Source organism: Cydia strobilella, chromosome Z (genome assembly GCF_947568885.1).
Source record: "Cydia strobilella chromosome Z, ilCydStro3.1, whole genome shotgun sequence".
In the NCBI taxonomy this organism is placed as follows: Eukaryota; Metazoa; Arthropoda; class Insecta; order Lepidoptera; family Tortricidae; genus Cydia; species Cydia strobilella.
Window position 1 is genome coordinate 22765633 of NC_086068.1, and position 24725 is coordinate 22790357.

At 35.2% G+C, this 24725-nt stretch overlaps 1 protein-coding gene across 1 annotated transcript in view; it reads right to left on the minus strand.

The window, feature by feature from the left end:
- The window catches only part of LOC134754462 (triple functional domain protein), a 364706-nt gene that overhangs the window by 88043 nt on the left and 251938 nt on the right, over positions 1–24725 (minus strand). The window contains exon 29 of the mRNA XM_063690796.1: positions 6665–6737. Within this exon, the coding sequence (XP_063546866.1) occupies positions 6665–6737 (73 nt within the window). The remainder of the gene's footprint in view (positions 1–6664; positions 6738–24725) is intronic.

The window sequence follows — 24725 nt, forward strand, 5'->3', positions numbered from 1 at the left end:
AATTTTAAAACCCGTATAAAACTATAAAGAGTCGGTAGTTTTATTGCGACGTCACATGCACATGCTAGTATTTCATATAAATTCGCAAAATCGTTTTGACAGTTCGAAAAAAGGAAACTGATTTGACTAATTCGAATACCCTATTGCAATACACAGAGGATCGGAAGCTACGGGAAGCGCCACAAAGAGGGAGGGAAACAGATGGGAAATGATGTGGACATCACCATTGTTGTCAATTCGGGTCGCGCGGTAAACAATACGCTATTTTCCTACTAGTCAAATCAGCTTCTTTTTTATAACTGCCAAACCGCTTTGCTAATATGGAATTTAGATGAAAACGAGTATAGTGACGTCACGGTCAACTTATCTCCTTTTTAGGGTTCCGTAGTCAACTAGGAACCCTTATAGTTTCGCCATGTCCGTCCGTCCGTCCGTCTATCTGTGTGTCCGAGGTTTTTCTCCGTAATTGTTAGGGCTAGAAAGCTGCAATTTGGCATGTATGTATAAATCAATCAATCCAACAAAGCTGTACAATAAAATAAAATAAAAAACATTTTATAGGGTACCTCCCCTACAAGTAAAGTGGGTGTGTAATTTTTTTTCGCTTTAATTTCGCGTGATAGGTCCTTCAAAACGAATAAGGGTCTTCAACAAAAAAAAATTGATAAAGTTAATATTTTCCGAAATAATCGCTCCGCAAGAAAAAAGAATTGTGCCCCCCCCTCCACTCTAACTTTTGAACCCTGGGTCGAAAAAATCGTAGAAATAGAGCTTAAGAAAGATATTAAATGAAAACTATAGCGAACATTATCAGTTTAGTCGTTTTTGAGTTATCGCAAAAAGTCTCCCCTTCATAGTAAAAAGACGTACAATCGAAGGCGAAAATATCGATCTAGACAAATGGCTCAAAAATATGTGAACACGACTTTATTGTCTAAGGTGTAAGAGCGTACACATATTTTTGAAACTTTGGGAATGTAAGTATATATATTTATGCCCTTGACTGTACCTCAGCCACAGTTACGACATTAAAATGGATGCTTAAAGTTATTTGACATATTCATCTAGTCTAAACAAAGTAAAATATAAGATATAAAATGCTTATTTTACTCATTCAATTGTTGTTTCATATTTAATTTCTCTAAAATAGTCTCATTGGCTGAATGAGTAATGCCGTTGACTATTGGCAGTTTTAGAACGAAAAAGTAAAAAAAAAGTAAAGACAATCCCGCTGATTTTCATACTTTAATTAACAAATCATTTTAAAATTACTACAGTTTCCTAAAATATGTTTTATTCATAAATATTGCAATTTAATGTTTTTCGCTATGGATTATTATGACCAGACATGCAAAGTCTCCGATTGAAAGTAAGTTCTAAGGAAATAATCATGGCCATGCATACGTCTTTCACTTTAGTTAATTACTGATTATGCAAATTTGCCTTGTCTTTTCGGTTTCCTCGTATTCGATATGAAAAGTATATTATTTAACTCGGGTGAAAGGTACCAACAAAGAGGATATAATAGGATAGAGCGGTGCTGTCATAGTACATTTTGTAACCACAGTAAATTCACTGCCATCTATCGACACACTTTAAAACTAAAAATAAAGATTTTTAAAAATACGATAAAATGTACTTAAATATGGATAAATGATTTTTTATAATTGCATTAATTATTTTTATATGATTTTGACCCATGTTCTTTCACTGATATGCGTAAAAATTGTAAAATAACAAAAGAGACCGTCAACGCCCTCTATACGAGAGTAGGCCAAAGGTAGTGGCGCTACCTGATCGAGAATCAAATTTTCGTGATTTTCAAGGCACGTTTTTTCCTTAAGACTGTATCCAACTATTGCTATCTATGTTTTTCTAATAAAGGTGGTTTATTTCATGCACGGTGTGAAATTATTTATCTAAAGTAGAGGAAACTTCCCTATTGCGATGTTTGATACAACAACAATAGGTATGAAATGCACCACAAATATGTAACGTTATATATTATAAGCAGCGACGTTGTATGTTGTATGTAAGTCATTCTATACGCCAATGCTTCCAACCCATGAGTATACACATAACCTGTCAAATTCGAAGCAATATTTTTTCTTAGACGTTATAACTTTTCTGCATTCCAATTTTGTTTGTAGATAGCCGACTATGTTAAGTAGGAACATGTATTCGGCTATATGGAAACAGAACAATGTTTAATTTAGATAACTTGGACTTTTCGTGAAACAAGGTAAGTATGAAGATTATTTTTTGACGCTTTATAACTAAAAGCAATGATTAACCGAAATTCTTAGTGTTCTTATGAACAGTAACAATTTGACAATACCGACTTACATTGACATCAGTACCTCTACCATCAGTTGCCAGAGTAAACTTCACTTACTTTATGTGAATAAACGCGCCGTACGTCACATATTTACTTTTGTTTACGTACTTATGTGCCTAAATTCATTGTACTGCAAACGATGCTGTCCCTTTCTAAGTATACTAAAAAACAGAGCAAGAATTATATCGGAGTATTGTACAGCGCCTCTAGGTGTCACCTCAAGAACTTAATATCAAAAGTATGAGTAAACCGTAAATTACCTATCGAAATCCTTAGCAAACTACCAGTTTTGACATTGACATATTTGCTCACGTCTACGCGGTCTACGTAATTTACTTTCTTGTATGTATCTATGTGTTTATTGTTAATTTAATATTAATAATATTATTTAAGCTATCATATAATGTTTATAATTCTCTGAATTCAAAATTCTGGGCTAAATCATCAGTGGCGTGCCTAGAGTTTTGGAGAAAAGCAAGCCGAAAGATTGTTTTCGTAATAACTGTCCAATCTTCACTCTTAGTACTCAAATGGAATTTCCTACCGTATCGAGGCGAGCTAATCATAGCGCACAGGGCATAGTCATACTACTACTAGATAGAATTTTACAAACATATCAGGGCCTAACCGCGAACACCGAAGATTGCAAGTTGCAGGCATTTTTCTCTGTCACACTAATTACGCCTTAATTGGAGTAAAACAACAATCCCTTGTGTTTTGTAAACGGCCGTACAGAATTTTCTCTTATGCGACTGACTTATCTGAGAATACAAAAGTCGTGTGTTGGTTTTGGCGCGGAAATGATATCCCGTTTTTCTAAAAAGTTTTACGGTTTTTATCTTGCCTTCGTTGAGTAATACGTGGACACATCTCATACTGTTACAAGGAACGACTTCATCCATAGTTAATGTAGCCACTTTCATAAGTTTTACAAACAAATTAGAGGACAAATTATTGTAAGTACAAACGCGTAACTGAACAAGACCACATCGACTAAATAATAATACATACACTTGAAGTTGACTATTAAACGTGCGCTCCGCGCTCGTACGAACTATGCAGCTAACTTCATACCAAAAGCCAGGCTTAAATCGTCGTATAAAATTACTATAGTTTGTCAAAGGACTATCTCATTTCAAACATAGACAGAGAGAATAATACTATCTTTGTCTTACACTAGTACTAGCACCCAAAAGAAAAGGATGAGGATAGTTTTTTTGTTCTTATTTACTTACAAGAAATCTTGTCAATAGAAAAAGGCGGCAAATTAAAAAAATGTAGGCGCGAAGGGATATCGTCCCATAGAAAATTTGAATTTCGCGCCTTTTTCTAATGACAAGATTTGCTTGACCAACTATATATTTTTTATTCGAATGTTTGTTACCGTTATATCATGCTAAAGCTGTAACACACTATCGCGCCGCACCGCGATCTTGGTGCGCCGCACTAAACAGATCTCGTTCTCGCTCTCACTTATGGGTGCGGCGCACCAATGCGTGCGGTGCGGTAGTGTGTTACGGCTTTAACATGATATAACGGTAACATTACAAACATCCGAATAAAAAATATAGTTGGTCAAGCAAATCTTGTTAGTAAATAAGAACAAAAAAAACTATACTCATCCTTTTCTTTTGGGTGCTAGTACTAGTGTAAGACAAAGATAGTATGATTCTCTCTGTCTATGTTTGAAATGAGACAGTTCTTTGACAAACTAAAGTTGGTCAAGCAAATCTTGTCAGTAAATAAGAACAAAAAACTACACTCATCCCCCTCTTCTGGGGGTAAAATTGTACGGTTGTACAAGACAGTGTACGGTGATTTGTTCTTTTCCATAGTTCGAAATGTCAAATGTCACTTGTCACTTCAATGACTGACAGCTGTTCTTTAGTCATTTGGACCACCATCAACAGAGGCGCCAACTGGTGAGCAAAAAAACGATAGCCCTAATTGCATCATTTGTTGTGTTTCCAAGTTGACAGAAATGTCACGTCGGAAACGCACGTAGGCAGCATAGCTTAGAGCTTTAGCCTGTCCAGATGGACGAAAAAAAAGGAAACGCACGTTTTTTTCGATTACATCTGTCACGTTTTTTCGCGTAAGTATTTACCTAGAATAATAGGGTATTTGACAACATTAAAAATATATAACGAATTGCTGTCATCCTGAAAGATAATAAACTAATAAAGTATATTTCACTATATTTGAATGTAAATTATGTTTATTTTTTGGAAAATAAACGAAAGAAGATTTAATACTTTTGAAATTTCATCAGGGACGTGAACGCTCTGTGATTGGTCAACGCTCAGATGACGTCACACGCGGGTAAATTCTTGATTGTCTTGAGTGTTTTAGCAGTTTTATTTGTATTTAGTTAATTATAGTTATTGTTCCACAGTTTTCTGATATATTCCGATTTATCCGTTTGTCGGTTTATTCGTATATTTATCGTGTAGTGGCACAATATTCATAAGAATCTCAAAATGGAGCCGAAATATGTGAAAGCTGATAGCGGCAACCTTCTTTAAAGATAATCCGGATGCTGCGGAACTTAGAAATGTAATATCATTTCGATTTCGATGAAACGAATACGACGACGATATATATATATAGAATACGATGACGAGAATAGTATCTCCATACTGCACTTTAGTTTGAAAGAAAAAGTATGCTACTAACTACCTACTAATGCTGAAAGAGCTATGTTATGAGGTTATGTAGTAATACATTAAATACCTAGATCTTGTTTCGTTAAATAACAAAATCCGCTGCTTTAATTACCATATTTATTTAAAGTTAAATATTACTTACATCGAAGTGGTCTTTACACATAAAAACATTTGTATGCGCTAAAATGCTCTTTGGGGTCTCTTCGCGCTAGTTTTAAACACTTTTGTCTTTTTTGGGATTCGTTGGAATAGAAACAAACGATTTGTCTGGATTTTTTATAGTCGTACTTGAACATTGCGGCACTATACACCATTTATATACCATTTTACAGTGAAATAATGAATTCAATGCACATAAACCATAAGATTAACTAAGGTCATTGACTGAGTTTACTTGCGCGTGACGTCACACGTGTCACGTGATTAGCCCCTTTGCGAAAACAGCGTTTAAGGCGCGTTCAAAATAAATAAACTAACATTGTTTTTTTTATATTTAATACAGGAAATTTCACGGAAATATCAATGTAGTGTAATTATTAAGACATAAACAATCAATTAAAACCATTTTCAAAAATTAGTCCAATAGCCTATTCTGGCTCAATTTTCGTTATTTTTTTTATATTTAATACAGGAAATTTCACGGAAATATCAATGTAGTGTAATTATTAAGACATAAACAATCAATTAAAACCATTTTCAAAAATTAGTCCAATAGCCTATTCTGGCTCAATTTTCGTTATATAGTTAAAAAGAGAACGTTTTAGGTGTGAAGTTAGGCATGTATTGAAAACTCACGTTAAAACGTGACTCATGGTACCAGTTGTTTTTTTTTTTTTGTTTTTTACGTGACCAGTAGAGGCACTGTACAATTACTCCATACATTTTCCTTAACTTTCTCACTTTCGACTGTCATTTACGGAACTCATGGTAGCCGTACAGATATATGTTAATGTACAGAAAAAGAAACAAAAACGAGTATAGTTTATTACCGCACACGCTTCTACATTATAAGCACCTGAAAATCTGTCGACAGCAGATTGAGGAACAATATCTTTTGTCCATTCCTCGAGGAGCAGGTGCAAAACACCTCCACGCCACCAAACGACTGATCACGCTATCGTTTCCAAGGAATGAGATAACGAATGTCAAAGATAAAAGATGACTAACGATAACGGACGACCAGAAACAACTAGTACTAGTAGTAAACAACTGGGCAATCATGAAAAAAAATTAAACATGACTAGTCAAATTGTCCAGGATATCAATTCGTTGCGATCTACATGGGGACAACACGCCAAGAATGTCGACAAAAGTGTTGTGCAGAAGATAATGGGGTCCATTACGGGAAAAGTTCGTAATTATTTACATAATAGAGATTTTTATTTATCTATACACATTTTAAAGCTAAATACATTACTATTCAAAATTCACCATTCATATAACTTTGTTATATCGTTTGCTTAAAAAAATAAAAAATTTCTTTACATCACACGTCGGAAACCTAAGGTTACTAAGATAAAGCAGTGGTGAAAGATCAGCCCAAAATTGTTCACTTGCATTGAGAGTGTATCAGTCACAGTACTCTCTAAGAAGTCTAAGAGGACGTATTGTGAAATTCTATATTCGCATGCAATATGGAGACAATAGACGATAGTCTCACCCGCTAAAACCTCTTCGCTGCTTTCCAGGACTAGCAGCGGTTACACTACCACCTGGGTCCGAGTTGGATGCCTCTGTGAACAAAAAATATCAATTTTAAGTAAAGGTATGGTGTGTTGAGTAAGATTATTTTTTTACATGACTGATAGTTCTTGCCTCGCGTTATCCCGGCATTTCGCCACGGCTCATGGGAGCCCGGGGTCCATCTGACCTTCCAACCCAGAGGGGAAAATAGGCCTTATTGGGATTACTCCAGTTGCCTCACGATGTTTTCCTTCACCGAAAAGCAACTGGTAGGGTAATTCCAGGATAGATGCCCCACTTTTTGAAATAGCTTTATAACTCAATAATTCATCATTTTATAGAAATGTGTACTATCCTATACGTATGATAACTATAGTCCTTACCCTGTTATTTTACTGTCCTTGTGTTTATACATGGTGGCTAAAAAAAATAAGTACATTCCCGTTGCCAGGGAGGTTTTGGGATTATACTGACCAACTTTTACTATGGGACCAACCCCGAAATAGCGAAAAAATAATCGCACAGATTTTGTATACATCGTGTTTTTGTTGACCTCTTAAAAATGGGATAGATGCCTAAAGTGGAATAGATGACTCGTCGCCGAAATGGGTTAGAGGATAGATGCCCTTTGAAATCAAACAAGCAAAATTAAAAGTCATCAGTCTTTTGCATTCAATATTTTGAAAACGTCGTCGTCGTGTTCTAGACGATACACATTTTTGTACAGTAATCAATTTTTTTTTAAGTAATTTCAGGTCAAAGTCCGCTCCAAGTTTTTCACCAAAGCTAGCCTCTTTAATGACCTACAAAATGAATGTATTTAGTTAATTTTATCTGTGGGAGAACAAGGTGTTTTTTTTTTAATTAAATACATCGCATCGCAATAGGCTAGATGACAAATTTTCATTAATGGTATCAATCAATCAGGTTTGTTTTTAGGATCAAATGTCTATATGGGACCTATTGCATTAAAGCAATACAAAAGTCAGAAATGATAGTCAAAGTCCGACAGTAGTACTTCACTCGCGAAACGCTTCTAACAAAACGATAAGCGAACGTGACGTCAAGTTCACTGAGAGCCCATTTTGAATATGATATGGACAAAATAAGAAAATTGCGTTTTTGTCGGTGAAATATTGCGTTTATGTATGTAGTTGCTGTACAGTATTTTTTTGGATAAAATGTAAGGAATCGAATGATACCCTTACTTTTTTCCTTTTTAAAAGTTGAAAAATTACTTATGTTTTGAAACTTTCAAGTCCTGTATTTTTGTATTATTTCCATATATTATTTTAATATCTACATTATTGTGATAAATTGCTCATTTGCTATCTATGTTACTAGATTTTGTTATAAAATTCAACATGTGTAATCAACTAATCATCCCTATTTAAACTGTTGTGAAACATACTAACATTATAGTACATTTCGATGCTAGTGCGGAAAGTATGTCATTACTTCACGAGTACCGAGATATACTCGCCTACGGCTCGTGGCAAGACTCGAGACGAGTGAAGAATGACATTTCCGCACGTGTATCGAACGACGTTTTTTAATACAGTTGCGAAAAAATAAGAAAAGCAACAAGTAAGGAATGGAATTCGAAACTTTTATGTTATTAATTCTGTGACATCATTGACATTGACATTATGAAGAGGTGTTTTTCTAGCTTTTATTCGACTAGAATATATTTTTAATGAACTCACATCAATGAAAGTTTTTTTTTTCAAATGCATGTTCTATAAGACAGAAACAATTGTAAATATTAAAACATTGTACTATAATTACCTAAATATAGTTATTTACGATTATTTGTGTATCGTATATTTATAACAACAGTATCGAATGTTGCCTTTGGAAACTTAAAACATTCTTGCAGTAAGAAAATACGCCTCTTCTTTGACAGGCGTTCCGTTCCATTCAGACAACTTATTAAGGACGGTTTTTCAACATTAAAAATAAACGTGTTATAATACTTATAATGATGAAGAGGTAAGTAATAAAATATGAAATATGCATATTTTTCGTATTCTTACATTAACAGTAGGTTTTTATGTTGATTACGACGTTTAAAGGAAACTAATATTAACACTCATCAATAAGTAGTCATGAATTGGAATAAGTAAAAATTTAAAAAAATTGGAAAAGTAAAAAGCACTAGTTCGCGAAAACCAACTTTCCGCACGCTAAACAGCCACAAAAAGTAGCACTTTTCGAGCAACTGTATTAAAATAGTTATTTACGATACAAGTGCAGAAAATAGGAAATTCGAAACGAGTGGCGATAAATTAAAACACGACCGCAGGGAGTGTTTTAAATCGACACGAGTTGTGAATTACCTATTCGCACGTGTATCGTACAACGTTTTACAGTACATATGGCCCTTTAAACTTTCGACATATGCACGAAAAGTGCTATTTGACGCACTAGTGCGAGAAAGTAGCACCATATGTACTGTAAAATAAGTTTACGGTTTAGACTCATTTGTTTACGTCACTTGTCACGCAAATGCTTAAAACAGGTGAGTCTAAACCGTAAACTTATTTAATTTAAGGTTTTAAAGATATAAGAACTGCATAAGTAAGTTTGTAATCCTATATGAATATATGCTATTACAAAGTTACTTATGCAGTTGCTACAAATGGTATGGTTATGAGTATGGTATGGATATGAATATTATATATATTTATGAGTGCGGGTATGGTGTCGGATGGGTATAAGCATTGCATGAGTACAAGTATAGTTTGGTATGTACACGAGTCTTGTATATGTATGAGTACGAGTAGATTGTGTGTTATGGGTATGAGTATGGTATAGATATGAGCTTTGAGAAAAGTGGTACCTGACGTACAAGAAGTAGTACCCGAAAAGAAGGACTGCCTACAAAAAGAGATGAGATCCCATCGAAAACATTACATGTAAAAAGATGCAAGTCTCGCAACGCGATTCTCCTACTACAAAAAAGATTTGAGATGTAATGCGAAACCAAGTCGGTTATTTTAGTCAGTGGCAGGGGGTGTTAAAACCGTATCAAGGTTAGATTAGATATGTATATTTTTTAATACATATAATGACTTGGCATTGGCAATCGCACAGTGCTTCACTCGTACTCGTTTGTAGCACAATCGGATTAAGTCTCACCTCGAAATCCTTCCAAAGATATGAAATTTGGTATGTATGTTAATTAAAGGTCTCTTTTTCATGTCCACACTATTTGACATTTGGGGACCTCGAGGAATCGCAGCCATCTTGGAAAATGTGTACCATCCTGGAGAAATTTGCGTTTTACTCTAAATATACGTTCTCTATGAAAATATGGTGTAAGGCAACATTAAAGCTTATTAAATTCTACACAAAAAAAGTCCTAGATAACTTTGCGGAAAAAATACATCTTGTTATAGAAAATAATAGCTGAATCCAGATTTAGCGCTTATACCCTTTCAGGGGATATTCTCTTAATATGAAATTTGGAGGAATATGAATTCCACTTTTGTCTATACATTTGTACATGTTCTACTCCAATATCAACATTTTACTTGACTGCGACTTAAACAGAAAGTAGGGTTACGGGCTTAAATACTGAAAATCAGTACACCCTGTAGCTCAGGATACTGGACGGATTTTTTTAAATGACATATCGGTAGATTCCTCTTGCCCTTCACAATTTGTTTACACCTGTTTTACTAAAGAAAAATTGATACAGCCGCCTTGAGAGGACGCCGAATAGTAAATGATATTTTTACTTCTAGCGCCTAAACTATTGAGTGGATTTCAATAAAATAGACATCAGTAGATCCATAATTGGTACACGAGTGCTATGCAATACAAATTTACTAAAATAAATGGAGGAAAATGCGTAAAACTTAAAAATGTGACTACAAAAACAGATTTTAGGTCTTAAATGGGGTTTAAACAATAGTGACAGTAATGAAATTTGACACCTACAATTTCAGGGATCCCTGTTTGCGTATAATAAAATTGGAGCTTCGGGGACCACGGGGATCAAACGCCATCTCGAAAAGTATAAGTTTTTTTTGGTTTTTCTTTTTTTCTCGGAATATCTGGGTTTAATGTGAATACTGTGTATGGCGAAACGAAAGCTTATTAAATTCCACACTAAAAAGTTATACGACACCATGTCCCAAAAACGAAGCCTTTTTCTAGAGTAATATATCCCTTCCTGTTTTTGGTATACATTAATGACTTACCAAAAGTTGTGCAAGATAGACATGATATAGTATTATTTGCAGATGACACTTCCCTTATATTTAAAGTGGACAGAAAGGAAAACAGCTTCGAGAGCATTAATGACGCGCTATCCACCATAGTAAACTGGTTTACGGCAAACAATTTACTTTTGAACGACAAGAAAACCAAATGCATCAAGTTTACGCTACCTAACGTCAAGCAGGTAAATAACAGCAAGATTAAAATAAAAGGTGATACGCTGGAATTTGAAGATCGAACTGTTTTCCTGGGAGTCACTTTAGACTCAAAACTGCAATGGCATGCACATATATCCACTCTAGCCGGCAAACTTAGTTCAGCAGCCTATGCAGTGAGGAGAATCAGACAGCTAACAAACGTAGAGACGGCCAGGCTGGTATACTTTAGTTACTTCCATAGTGTTATGTCGTATGGAATTCTGTTGTGGGGGAAAAGCGGCAGACATTCAGACAATATTTGTGCTGCAAAAACGAGCTGTACGTTCCATCTATGGACTGGGCGCTCGAGTATCCTTAAGAGAGAGATTCAAGGAGGTTAACATTCTTACCGTTGCATATCAATACATACTTGAGAATATTATGTATGTTCGGAAAAACATCCACGAATTCAAGCTTAACAGTGATATCCATAACTATAACACTAGAAACAAACATAAACTTGCTGTGCCCGCCCACCTCCTCCGTAAGGTTAGTACGTCTTTCGTCGGGAACTGTACACGTTTTTATAACAAAGTGCCCGCAGACATAGTAAATTTGCCACATAACAAATTTAAGTCACATGTTAAGCGCTGTTTGTCAAGTAAGGCGTACTATACTGTAATAGTTATTTGTTATACAAGGGTGCAAAGTTGTATTTTACCCGCGTGTGTGGAATTGATACACGAGTAAGCGAAAGGATTCTATAGTTGAACCACGAGCGAAGCGAGTGGTTCTAAAATAGAATCCTGAGCGTAGCGAGTGTTTCAACACACGAGAAGTACATTTGCACCCGTGTGTAACACAAAACTTTTCCCCTCACTATAGCGAGGAAAGTGCAACATCCACAGGCGTTAGATCATTTTCATCACTGGAATCACTAATTTTTTTACGATAATACGATATTATAACAGAAAACTCTGGAAGTTGTGCATTTTTACGTGTCGGAGCCGGTGAGAAAATTTTTGTTGACAATGTTGACATTTCTGACGATTCGTTTTGTAATTGCATTGACTCAACTTGTGCGTTCAGAATTACATTCAACATCATTTAAAAAAAAAACAAATGTTTCTTATGGAATTTAAGGTTTATGACTTAAAATCATTAAATAAAGCCAAATTTGGTATTTTTTATTAAATTCTCAAACCATTTATTTAATGATAATTAATATCGAACGAACCATTATTATGAGCGTTTTACGTTTTGTTATCTGTCAAAAGCTACTTAAAGACGCTCCATCCAAGGTCAAATTATTTTCCCCACTAGTGGATAAAATGCGTTTTTCCCCGCTTGTTTTAAAGGATAAAAGACGGCTTTCCGAGCTAGGGGAAAAAGATTTTATAGACGATAAGGATCCCTTTAAGACAGTAGCTTGATCTTGATAGTATGATACAAATTTAAGCAATATTTGTTTTTGTTTTTGTCTTTTTTTTGCTGTGAAATAACCATACTAGTGTCCAGTAGAACTGACTCAAGAAACCATCATGCTCTCGCTTGATTGTATTGTTTTAGTTAATTTTAATTTTACCTTTGTTTGTTTTTATACACCTCTAAGATTTTAATTTTGTTTTAAATTTATTTTATATGTAATAATACCTTTATTTTTAATGATTCTGACAGGTAGAGACCTTTACATTTCTATGTCAATTTAAATTTGTAATTTAGTTATTTATAGGTAGGCATACTTCTTACGAATTATCTTGTGATTACGTGGCGCTATGCCCTTTAATGTAACATACAAGCACAAATGTATCTCACTGAATTAATTTACTATATATATTAATCAGGGACCGGACAACCCTTTCCGCGATAAAACCCTTTCCGCGATAAAACCCTTTCAATGGGCGACACTTAAACACGGCTTACACATTGAAAGACTTTCCCTTTTGAACTGCAAGCCCATTCATACCCTTACCTTTGACTAACCCTTACCGAAAAGCTAACTAAAAATAAGGCTAGCTCTTAATAAGGGTTACCCTTATCTTTAAGCGCTTTTTATAAAGGTTTCCCTTTGCGTGAACGAGACAGGATTAGTATATATCTACGGTAGTGTATGAAAAGGAAAGAAAATACGTGCCTAGTCAAAGAACGCCGCCGTCGCCGCCGACGATCGCTCGGATTCGAAGTAATGTGTGCTTTATGAACAAGGTAGATGACTTAAATTAGCACGCTTATATGCTAAAAGGAAAGCCCTTTATAAGGCTAACCCTGATAATCAATATGCAAGGTGTTGGTGAGCGGATGATAAGGGTTTTGTAAGGGTATTCGGGTTACCGATTACTCAAATGTGGTAGCTTTATATAAGGGTTTTTAAAAGCAAAACAAAGGGTTTCGTCTGGCAATGGGTATGGTGAGTTAAGCCTTATGAAATACCCTTATAAAACCCCGATAAGGGATAGCGGGCCGGTCCCTGATATTAATACAGCCCGGCAACTTGAACATGTCATGCTCGCTTAAAAGTCTTTGCTTACGGTGGCGTCGTTGATCGGGTCGCCACTTTCCCGAATGAAGGTTAAGGGAGACGATGGCTGAGATACGCGTCATACTCGTGAACGGGTGCTGTTTGTGGAGACCGGTCTCTTTAAGTTTACACGGGCTTCATTTTACCTATGTAACTTTACTTTTGAGTGGCATTAACGTGAGGCACTTCATTCGGTTCTTGTCTGTTTGTCTGATTTAATATCTTGTCTTTTTATTAATTATAAAACAATTCAAGTCTCGGAGGCCTTTTACATCTCTGGATAATTTGATGATCTTTTTTATTATTATATACATTTTATCTCTGACACCTAGAGACTTTTACATCTCTAAACAATTTTAGTACTTCTGTTATTTGTATAGTTTTTATTAGTTTTTTTTTCTTGTGTAATTTAACATTTATATTTATGTAATTGTTTTTTGTAATTTTGGGTTAATTTTATTGTTTGTAAAAATTGACATGTAAAAGTGCCCCTGTGGCCTATTTGCTGTATAAATGTTTGATGTTTGGTAGAACGGGTACAAATGTTTAGACAAAAGATATCTAGGACTTTTTCGTGTAGAATTTATTAAGCTTTAATGTTGCCTTACACCATATTTTCATAGAGAACGTATATTTAGAGTAAAACACAAATTTCTCCAGGATGGTACACATTTTCCAAGATGGCTGCGATTCCTCGAGGTCCCCAAACGTCAAATAGTGTGGACATGAAAAAAAGACCTTTAATTAACATACATACCAAATTTCATATCTTTGGAAGGATTATGAGGTTAGACCTAATCCGATTGTACTACAATGACCTATCCGGCATTCAGCTACAGTTGAAAATTGTGTAAAATAAATTTTAATTGGCTATTAAATTAATCAAATTGGCTATTAATTTAAATATAAACAAAAATACTAAATTTATCTTTCAATACAGCGGAATGAAAAATTTAAGGGCTTTTTCGAGCAAGTACTTTAAAAATGTTTCCATGGGTCGTATCTTTAGTTTTACACTACATATATCAATAATCGGTTCCCTTTTAACTGTAGGTATGTTTAAGTGAGCACTTTTAGGCTTGGTTTACCTAATGTGAAGACTGGACATAATAAAGACTGACAGTCGTAATGGAATAATCTGGGTCTCTGTGCGGCTTGCTCGCCTGTTACAGGTGGTGTCAAATAAAACGTGTTGAATTATGGGTCAGTGCCTTTATATAAAAAAATAAAAAAATTGTATATCAGACGTATTATAATTCAATTTAGAATTAAAAAGAAACGTCTGCAAACGATACAATGCTTAGAAATAAAGGAAAAGTGGTAAAACTCACAGTCTCGGCCCTCGGGCGAGCAATGTAATCGTTTTCTGTAATACATACATAGAATACGTAGAATAATCAACGTATAAAACTACCTACTGAACGGATTTTTATGCGGTTTTTACCTATGAATAAAGTGATTCTTGAGGAAGGTTAAGGCGTATAATTTGTTAAGGTTTTGTGTAAATTGGTTTCATATGACGATATTTGCTAAAGAAGTCAGAAAAAAAATCTCGCTGGCTAAGAGCTTTAATCGAAAACGCTGCCCAATCCGTTTGAGATATAACAACACTATGTATGGTGGAATTGTTCCTTTTTCATTGGTCTATAAAAAATCCGCGATGGTGTATGTCTATCTTTTAAGGATAACTTACTATACCTAGGAGGATATAACCAAACGGAGTAGCCATTGACAGGCGTTTCCATAATGTATGGACTGAAGTGACGTTTATCTGACATGGCTATTCTGACGTTACGTATACATTTGACGTTCCCCTCCCGCAAAAAATGGCAGACTTTTTTGTACAGCAAATTACAGACGTGGCGTCTCCGTTGGTTATATCCTCCTAGTACTATACCCATTCTTATCTTCTACAATAAAATTTAATAATATGTGGTATTTGCAAAGCTATTTACACGGATACGGTATTAATAATTATCAAATTAAATACGTTAGTTATATTAAGCATATCAAACAGATTACAATGGTCCCTTACACGATACAATTTAAATTAATATCTCAGGAGTAATCGTAAATTAAAGTTCCATTTCGAGCCATATAACTTGTATGAAAATAGACGCTAGCTTCCGTAAGTTGCCTATTTTTACCACCTTTTGCGCTGCGATCGCTTTACTTACCGCCATCAGAATATCTTACACAGTGCAATAATATTATTGAAATGAGTGAATGGGTTGGTCATGTGTGCAGGTGGACACAAAGTGGACGATGGTGGCAGCGCTGAGGTGAATACCAAAATCAGTGTTCCGTAAGATCGGCTTGGTTATCGGGCGGCGGCGGCGGCGGCGGCCTCAGACGCGGCCGGGTATTGATTGATGCTCGCCCGGTTGAACTTAGTTAACAAGTTAATTAAATACATTTTTTACAAAACCTAAAAATAACAAAACATTTTAGTATTAAATCGAAGTCAATAGAGGATAGGTTATAAAATGTAATTAAAACGCGAACCAATATTTAAACGATGGTTAGAATTACAAACACAAAATGCAAAAACACTTGGCTTAAATTAGCTGGGTAAATACAATTTTAAAATGATTTACATTATTGGATGACTCTATATATAAAAAATATGCTAAATACACTATTATACACGGAATTTAGACAACATATTATATTTTACATTAATGTTGTCTAAAAGAGATCGCTTTTAAGCCAACCATTTAATTATATATGTTACTGCATAGTTAGTCAGAGAGAAATATGTCCTAATATTAAGGCCCAGTAGGTTCGTATTCTTCTCTCACTCTCACTGAGCGTAAGCGTGACCGAGACGGATGTGCGTGCTCGGGACCGCGGATATCATGTTTTTGAATGTTAACTTTTTGTGTGTTTTACTAATAAAAAAGTAATCTCTGAGTTCTCTCAAGCATAATATTGGTCATTTTTATAAATAATATAAATTTTTGTGCAAAATTTAAAGTGCATTTTAGACCTGTTCGTTATTGTTTTTCTATCGAGCGATAGTCCAACACTCGGGATTTGAATCGCTGAAGTCCCTAGAGAAAGGCTTCAAGATTGCTTATTACCTTTTTGGCAACCGTATTGTGATCTAAATAAATAAGTTTTTGGCAAAAATTTCATTTTTAGTACAAGCTTTTATCGCTGACTGTACTTTTTTTGCACAGGCAACTAATACTCATCGAGACAATTCTAAAAACCCGAAACACAATTAGGTTGCGTTGTATTATCACAGAGTTCCTATGACCACCTCCTGTCTTCATCATCAGATCAGCTCGATGGTACCATAATATTGCATTGTCACCCGACTTACATGCGTATGCAAATTTTCAGCTTCATCGGAAACCGGGAAGATGGTTAAATTAGTTAGTTGATTCCATCATGAAGTTCCAGTTCATATCTTGCGGCTCCATTCCTTCAGTTCGACAGTACCATATTATTGTATTGTCATCAGAACTACATACAGCTGCTAATTTTCATGACGCTACGATCCTTGGAAGATGATTATAGTACATTATTGTCGAGGCTCGGAAGTAGCTACTTGCTGGCTGAGGATTCGTTTTAAACGGACGACCTTGGGAGTCCCAAGGTCGTCCGTTTAAAACGAATCCTCAGCCAGCAAGTAGCCTTCCAGCCGAGTCATATATAGTGCTTTTCTCAAAAATGGCGCAATAATAACAAATATAATATTAAATATTTTACAGAAGCAACGCTCTTATGTATATATTTTCACAGAAAAAGTTTAAAGATTTGCTTTGCCGCCTTTTTTTTATTTATTAAAAATAGAAGTGTATTTTCTGCTGAAAATACGCCAACCTATTTGAGACACCTAAATAGTCGCGGTACCAACATTATAATAATAAGTACTGATCATCTGTTTGGCAGTTTAATGGACCTATGCCTTCATTTGATACGGCCACTTCAACTTTTAAAAAGTTTGGAACTCGACAAATAATGGAATTTGTATGCAACATTGCAGTCTCGATTTCGGGAATCGAGACTGCAATGTTTTTAACTTTTTAATTTTTTGACGGACCATAAACTACGCCCTTCGCGACCTACTTTTTAACCGGCAACGTCGACTTTGCCGTCCATTTTTGAGAAAAATTAGTTACCTTAGATTTACATAGTTATACAGGTCGACCTAATAAAAGCGTGTTAAAAAGCACTACCACTTTTCAAAAACTCCTTTCTCTGAGTCTACTGCACCTTAATGCTGTGTACTATTTCCAGGGATGTACGATAAGAACGGTTCGCACCGAACGGTTCTAACCGTTCGTATCGTACATCATTAGGTTATAGAAAGGCGGCAATCGCATGTAGCTTACGAGCACGAGTACTATTTGTGTCGTTCTCAAGTAAAAGGTAACAAATTGTCGCTTACCACAAGGACGTTCTGACAGGTTATTCGTATAGAGATGCAAGTAAATTTCATCGCCGGCCGCCTGCTGTACCAAAGGTTGGCACGCTTCCGTGTAGCGTGTAGGGGTCGAGGGACTGTTGTGTTTCTAGCGCGTACATGACCTTTCAAGAGCTCTCAAGGACCCTGGCTGAATCCCTCTACAGCCTTCCCTTTTTTATCTGACTACGGTAAATCAATTATAGGTAATTAACGCAAAAATAATTATTTCTTCCTAGTGCACGTAAAATGTCAATATATTTCACTCAATAAAATCACGACACAAACATACATACATTAACCCTCTCCGTATCTAGGTAATAGCGTGAAATAACAGTATTTTACCCAACAACAGACAGTAACAGGTTCAAAATACAAATTCAACAAGGTTTTATGTGCATTTATTTGTTCATCGCCAGTTCCCCGCGGGCCTCGTCCCACGGTCGCCCGAGACCCTGTTTCTATAATGCTCGATGCATTTCCTCTCTGTATTGCATTAAACTCCTAGTTTTTGAGGATTTTCAATATAAACACAGTATGGCGTTTTATCAAACTATCTATTTTAATAATTTTTGTGTAGGTAATAAAAATATTTCTTGATGCAATATTTTTATTATTGACTGTACTCTTTTTTCAATTGTCTAACTACCAAACATAAAAAAAAACAACTCGATTATGTAGTTTTATCAGTATACTAAGAATCACAGTTCCTAAGACCACATTTAGCCTCCATCTTCAGATCAGCTCGATGCCACCGATCCTTTATAACTATTCAATTTCAGCTTTGATTGATACCAAGAAGTGGTCAAAAATGGTTCGTAAATTGTGAAAACAACAACTTTTAACTTAACGACTTCTGTATGAGTTCTACATTTCATGCTACCCAGAGGTCGTCTGGAAGAGATCGCTTTTTAGCGATAAGAGCGCCTGTTGTTACCTGGTTCTATTATTCTTCAAAAATTTCTTTGTAAAATGTATAATTTTGGTGCAATAAAGAATATTTACTTATTTACAACTTACATAAGTACGTATGTAGTTAGTTATAAATAGTTAGTTATACATACGAACATGACAAGTTATATGCAGCGACGGAATATATAATAGACATCGCTCTCCATAGAAAAATGCCACACTGACAGCTATCCGTTCTCTATTAATATGTTTAGCTCAAAAAACTTTAATATATCCAGCTTTTAATTATATTCAATAAACAATTTCCCGCTAATAAAAAATAAATTGTGATTGGTCAATATAAGTTTTGATTCAAACCTCTTGCGCGGCGTTGCAATATTTTGGCGTTGTCAAACCTTACAAGGATGATACTAACCAAAAAGAAACCAATTCATATAATTATTATTTTGACGCGTATTTATTGTTAAAATTACGCATGTCTAAACTTTATATGTGCAGTAAAAAGTTTAAATATACTAGTAGTTCGCCCCGAACTGAGAATTCGCGATTCGCCAAAAAGTTAGATGAATTGAATGCACCTACCTAGTCGGCAAAGGTTCGAAAACCGCGTGCGATTTATTGCAAGTTCTGTGGAGCTCTTAACTGATAGATTAAAGTCACCATAGAGATTAAAATAAACTGTATCTGTGGTAAGCCGTAATCTTTCTTGTCAAATGTCAAATACCTACCTATATTATGTTTATTTTATTTCGTTTTTATAAATCTTGCCAATTATTTTAATATCGTAAATGAAAAAACAATATTATACAATATTACTTTCATTTGATACTACTCGACCATTATTGCAAATAAGATAATAAGATGACCAGAATAGCAAGTAAGTAAATAGCTTTTTCACCTCAGCAGCTCGAACAAGCCTACTTTCGTCACTCCCTGGAGTGAGGTAAGTGCGACTTTCCTCACTCCAGGGAGTGAAACAATGTAGCTTTTTAATTTAGTGAAGGCCATGAACTTCATACTTTTATTACATTTTTTTTATGGTACGGTACGGTACGGTACGGTACGGTCCGGTCCGGTCCGGTCCGGTCCGGTCTCGTATCGTATCGTATCTTATCGTATCGTACATATTATAATACTTTTTTTCTGTTTATTCTGTGTAATTCTGTGTATTTTAACCTTTAATATGTTCTCACTACTGAGGTGAAAAATTATGTGTGCAACACGAGAGCAAAGTTATTTTACATCTCGTGTTTTTGAGTCCCGAGACAGCGAATGATTCTAAGGTAGAATCTTGAGCGTAGCGAAAATAAACACTCGCAAGAAAAACCAACTTTCCTCTCTTGTTGCACAAATAACTATTTCACCTTCTGGACTCTTCTAGCTCCATAACTCCTTGATGTAGCCTGCTCGTAATTTAATGACTAAAATATATGCCTTCATCTACACGTTTACCCAATTTCATTGAAATTAGAACAAATTTACATAAGTTATTGTCCATCAAACTAGGTATGCTCTAATAGTTCAGCTTAAAAACATCGAAATGCCGGAACGTGCCCCTAGCCAGCCGTGTGTTCCAAGTTGAATGTAAGAACTTCACGTCGCTTCGCTCGCTCGTTCGAATATTAATGCGTAGTATGTATTTTGGAACAGTGTCAGTGTCATATACAGACTTTTATAAAATTCCAGTGGTCAACGTTTCTCAATTTTATATTAAAATGATATACAAAATCGACACTTTAATCCGCGGCACCAGGTATAGATTACTTGTGACAAATAAAAAGATTCATTACAGTATTGACACTATATTATTAAATATATATTTACATTATTGACAGGGTTATGGCTAACAGCGCTTAGTAATATAATATATAAAATAGGAAGTTTACCGGTAAGAAATTTGCACCGAACTTAATATTTTACATAAAAAAACCGGCCAAGTGCGAGTCGGACTCGCGTTCCAAGATTACACAATAAAAAATGCATTTTATTATGTGAAAAGTAAGTGAATTGTCTTAAAAAACTAGTAGGGGTTGGATCAAAAACTTAGTAATTAAGTCCGACTCACGCTTGACTGCACATTTCTAATAGGTTTTCCTGTCATCTATAGATAAAGAACTATTTTGTGTATTTTTTTCAAAATTTTAGACCCAGCAGTTTCGGAGATAAAGGAGAGGGGAATGGTAATTATTTGCCTATTTTCTTGAATAACTTCTAAACTGCTTATCCTAAAATTATTAAAAAAAAACATATTTGAGATACTGACAATAAGCTCTTTCATTTTATATGTAAAGCCTGGCCAGAAATATATGATCATGCGCCATGTTGCGGAATTTCATTGGAACTAATTTCTTGGCAATAATTTTAATGATAGGTTGTCACTGTTGTCAGTGTCATTGTGGCGGCTTACTTGAATAATGCTTAAGTGTTGAATATTAAATAATAAATGACATAAATACCCAAAACTACACATAGCCAGGAGCGGAACATTGTTAATAATGTAAATAATAAACTGCTGGAAAAGAACAGTTCGGGAAATTAAACTATTTCGCTACGAAACATTTCCAAATTAACATCAGAGCTGACAGGTAAACAAATCAAAATGTCATTATAGTCTGGTTATTACGACTTAGTTATTATAGTGTTATGTTATACAAGCGAGGAAACACAGTAAGAAAAATAAGTTTGAGTTTGAAAAATATTTACTATGGGCTTTGGAGATGATTAATCTTGTTAATTGACAATGTAGCAAAACCTATGTAAGGTTACGGAATATATACCTAGTAACATTATATTATAGAGCTGAGCTGAGCTGATGGTGTGGCTAATAGTAGTCACACCATCTGGTATGTTACGACTAAATTTATATAAATTTCTAGGTAAATCGGAGGCATTTAGTACGTGGATTACGAGAGAAGGTTGTACCTCCTGAGGTTTTATGCAAACCAAAAATAAAAAAGAAGATGCAATTAGACGATTCTGACCTATGTGTGATTCCGTAACCTCAATGACTTGATTTGCAGATTTGTACCAAAGCGGGGTAGTAAAAGTTGCAAGTATCCATCGTGGTTTAGCCAAGCGCTACTAAAACTTCTACATGAGAAAGATAAAATTCGCAGAAGGTACCGCAAATATCAAAACCCCCGGAATGAAATAGTGTCGGTGTCACAAATTATATGATGAATGCTATAAACGTTATAAACTTACTATAGAATCAAACATCCAAAGTAATCCAAGGGCATTTTGGAGCTTCATTAAAAACAAGAGAGGAGGCCATTCAACTCTCCCTGCCAGAATGCACTTAGTTTAGTTTTAGTTTATTCATTAACCATAACGTAATATGATCATTACATGGTAAGTCAACATTTCATACAATATTATACTTATAGAGAGAAAATTATGGATTTACACAAGGTAAATACGCTTAATAATAATTGAAATCTAAGATTTACAGTTTGCGTCAATTTAAATATGTTTTAATGATAAATATTCAGTAATCGAATAGAAGGCATGGTTTTGGAAAAATGTCTTGACTGTGTTTTTAAATAGATTAAAAGGTAAATCCGTGACATCTGTGGGCAGTTTATTGAAAAACTTTATTTTTTTTTAAATTCCCTGTTTTTGACACTTTTTTAATCTTAGTGATGGAAGTATTAGTTTGCTTTTGTTCCTTGTATTATAATTGTGGCAATCCGAACGCTTAAGTAGAGTGCTTGCTTTCTTGTGAATTTCTAACACAGAGTTGTATATAAACAATGATATGACCGTCATCAGTTCAAGCTTAACAAAGTAGGACCTCGCAGATGTGCGCCAATTAACCCCGCATATTATTCTAATCGAGCGTTTTTGTAGAATCAATACCCGGTTTACATCTACTGCATTTCCCCAGATGGTAATCGCATAAGTTAGTACACTTTGAACATAGGCATAGTATACACTTTTTAAAGTTTTTAGGTTAACTAGAGGCTTTAGTTTCAACAATACGTAATTGGCCGATGCTATTCTATTACAAACTTTATCAATATGCGTGCTATGTGTTAGTTGACTGTCAATTTCATAGCCCAAGAAACATGTATTTTGAGTGTACTCAAAAGTGGTTGTTACATTGGTTTTTCTTGAAAGTGTTTTGTAGTTTACAAATGTGCTTTTATTTTTATTTAAAACAATGCCGTTACACTCAAACCATTTGTGTAATATGTCTGTGATGCATCTTAGGTGTCTTTCCATCGATGTTTGATCTTTGTGTCTAACTCCAATATGTGTGTCATCTGCAAAAAGGCTGATCTGCGCCCATTCTGGTATAATCGAAGGCAAGTCATTGACATAAATCAAGAATAATACTGGGCCCAGAATTGATCCCTGAGGTACGCCTATTTTACACATTTCAGGGGATGAGACATGTTTTCTAACTTCAACCACTTGCATTCGATCCTGCATGTAACTGACCATCATTTTTAAAGCTGTGCCGTCAAAACCATAGTGGTGTAGTTTGTGAATGAGAATATCATGCCGTATACAGTCGAAAGCTTTAGATAGGTCGCAAAACATGCTTGCGCATTTCTGCGACCCAAATGCAAAATCGACGACTCTTCTTATAACCATGGCTGTGGATTTCCCTTTTCTGAAGCCGTATTGGTGGTGTGAGAAGAGATCGTTGTGTTCAAAAAAAATCCATTATTCTGGTTTTTAACACCGCTTCTAAGACCTTTGAGAAAACAGGTAGTACACACACAGTGGTCTGTAGTTACTTGGGTCATTAGATTTACCTTTCTTAAAGATAGGTACGACTCTACCGGTTTTCAGTATTTCTGGGAATGTCCCTTCCTCCATGCAGCTATTTAAGACAAACAGCAGTAATTCCATAATGTTATCATTATATCTTATGGTCTTCAATATTCTGGTATCCATGATTTGTATGTCTTTCGACGTTTTGTTTTTTATTTTATTTATTGTCATGTGAAGTTCTTTCAGTGTTATAAGTCCGAAATGTATTTTGTTGTTTGGCTTCATAACAGAATTTACATAATTTCTGGATTCCTCCGCACTAACTTTTAAGTTACATGTTATTTTTTCTGCTATTGTAGTATAAAAATCGTTAAATACTTGTGCCATCTTAGAAGGATCGTTTGTGGTATTTCCATTCTTGTCTAATACCTCTTCAATTTCATTCGAGTTCAATGACGTTACGGCGGAGACAGGAACAGAGATTGCCAATCTATTTGCTAAGCACTTTTCGTCAGTGTACAACTCACCGAATACTGGAAAAAACGCGTTTGATGACCCACCTCATAGAAAAAAATCATCTATCTGAAACTGAGATATTGCGGGCAATCAAAATACTGGACGGTTCTAAGGGTGCTGGTCCGGATGGCATCCCCCCCGTATTTGTGAAACGTTGTGGTTCAGCACTGTCTATGCCCCTTTCTATAATATTTAATAGGTCACTTTCTGATGGATGTTTCCCTCTTGTATGGAAGGAGGCTCGATCGTCCCAATCTTTAAGAAAGGAGATGAAACCGCAGTACAGAACTATCGCCCAATCTCAATTTTATCGTGCTTTTCTAAGCTATTTGAGTATCTTATACAACCAATACTTTCGGGTCTAGTAGACAATTGTATTTCTGACCATCAACATGGCTTCAGACCTGGTCGTTCAGTAGTGTCGAATCTGGTGCCATTTGTTATTGGCTTGTGCCAGCGGGTTGACAAAGGCCTGCAAGTTAATACTGTATACACTGACTTTAGCAGCGCCTTTGATTAAGTCGATCATGCAATACTCTTAAAAAAGCTTAATAATTTTGGGGTCGGTGGTAATTGGCTCGAATGGTTCAAG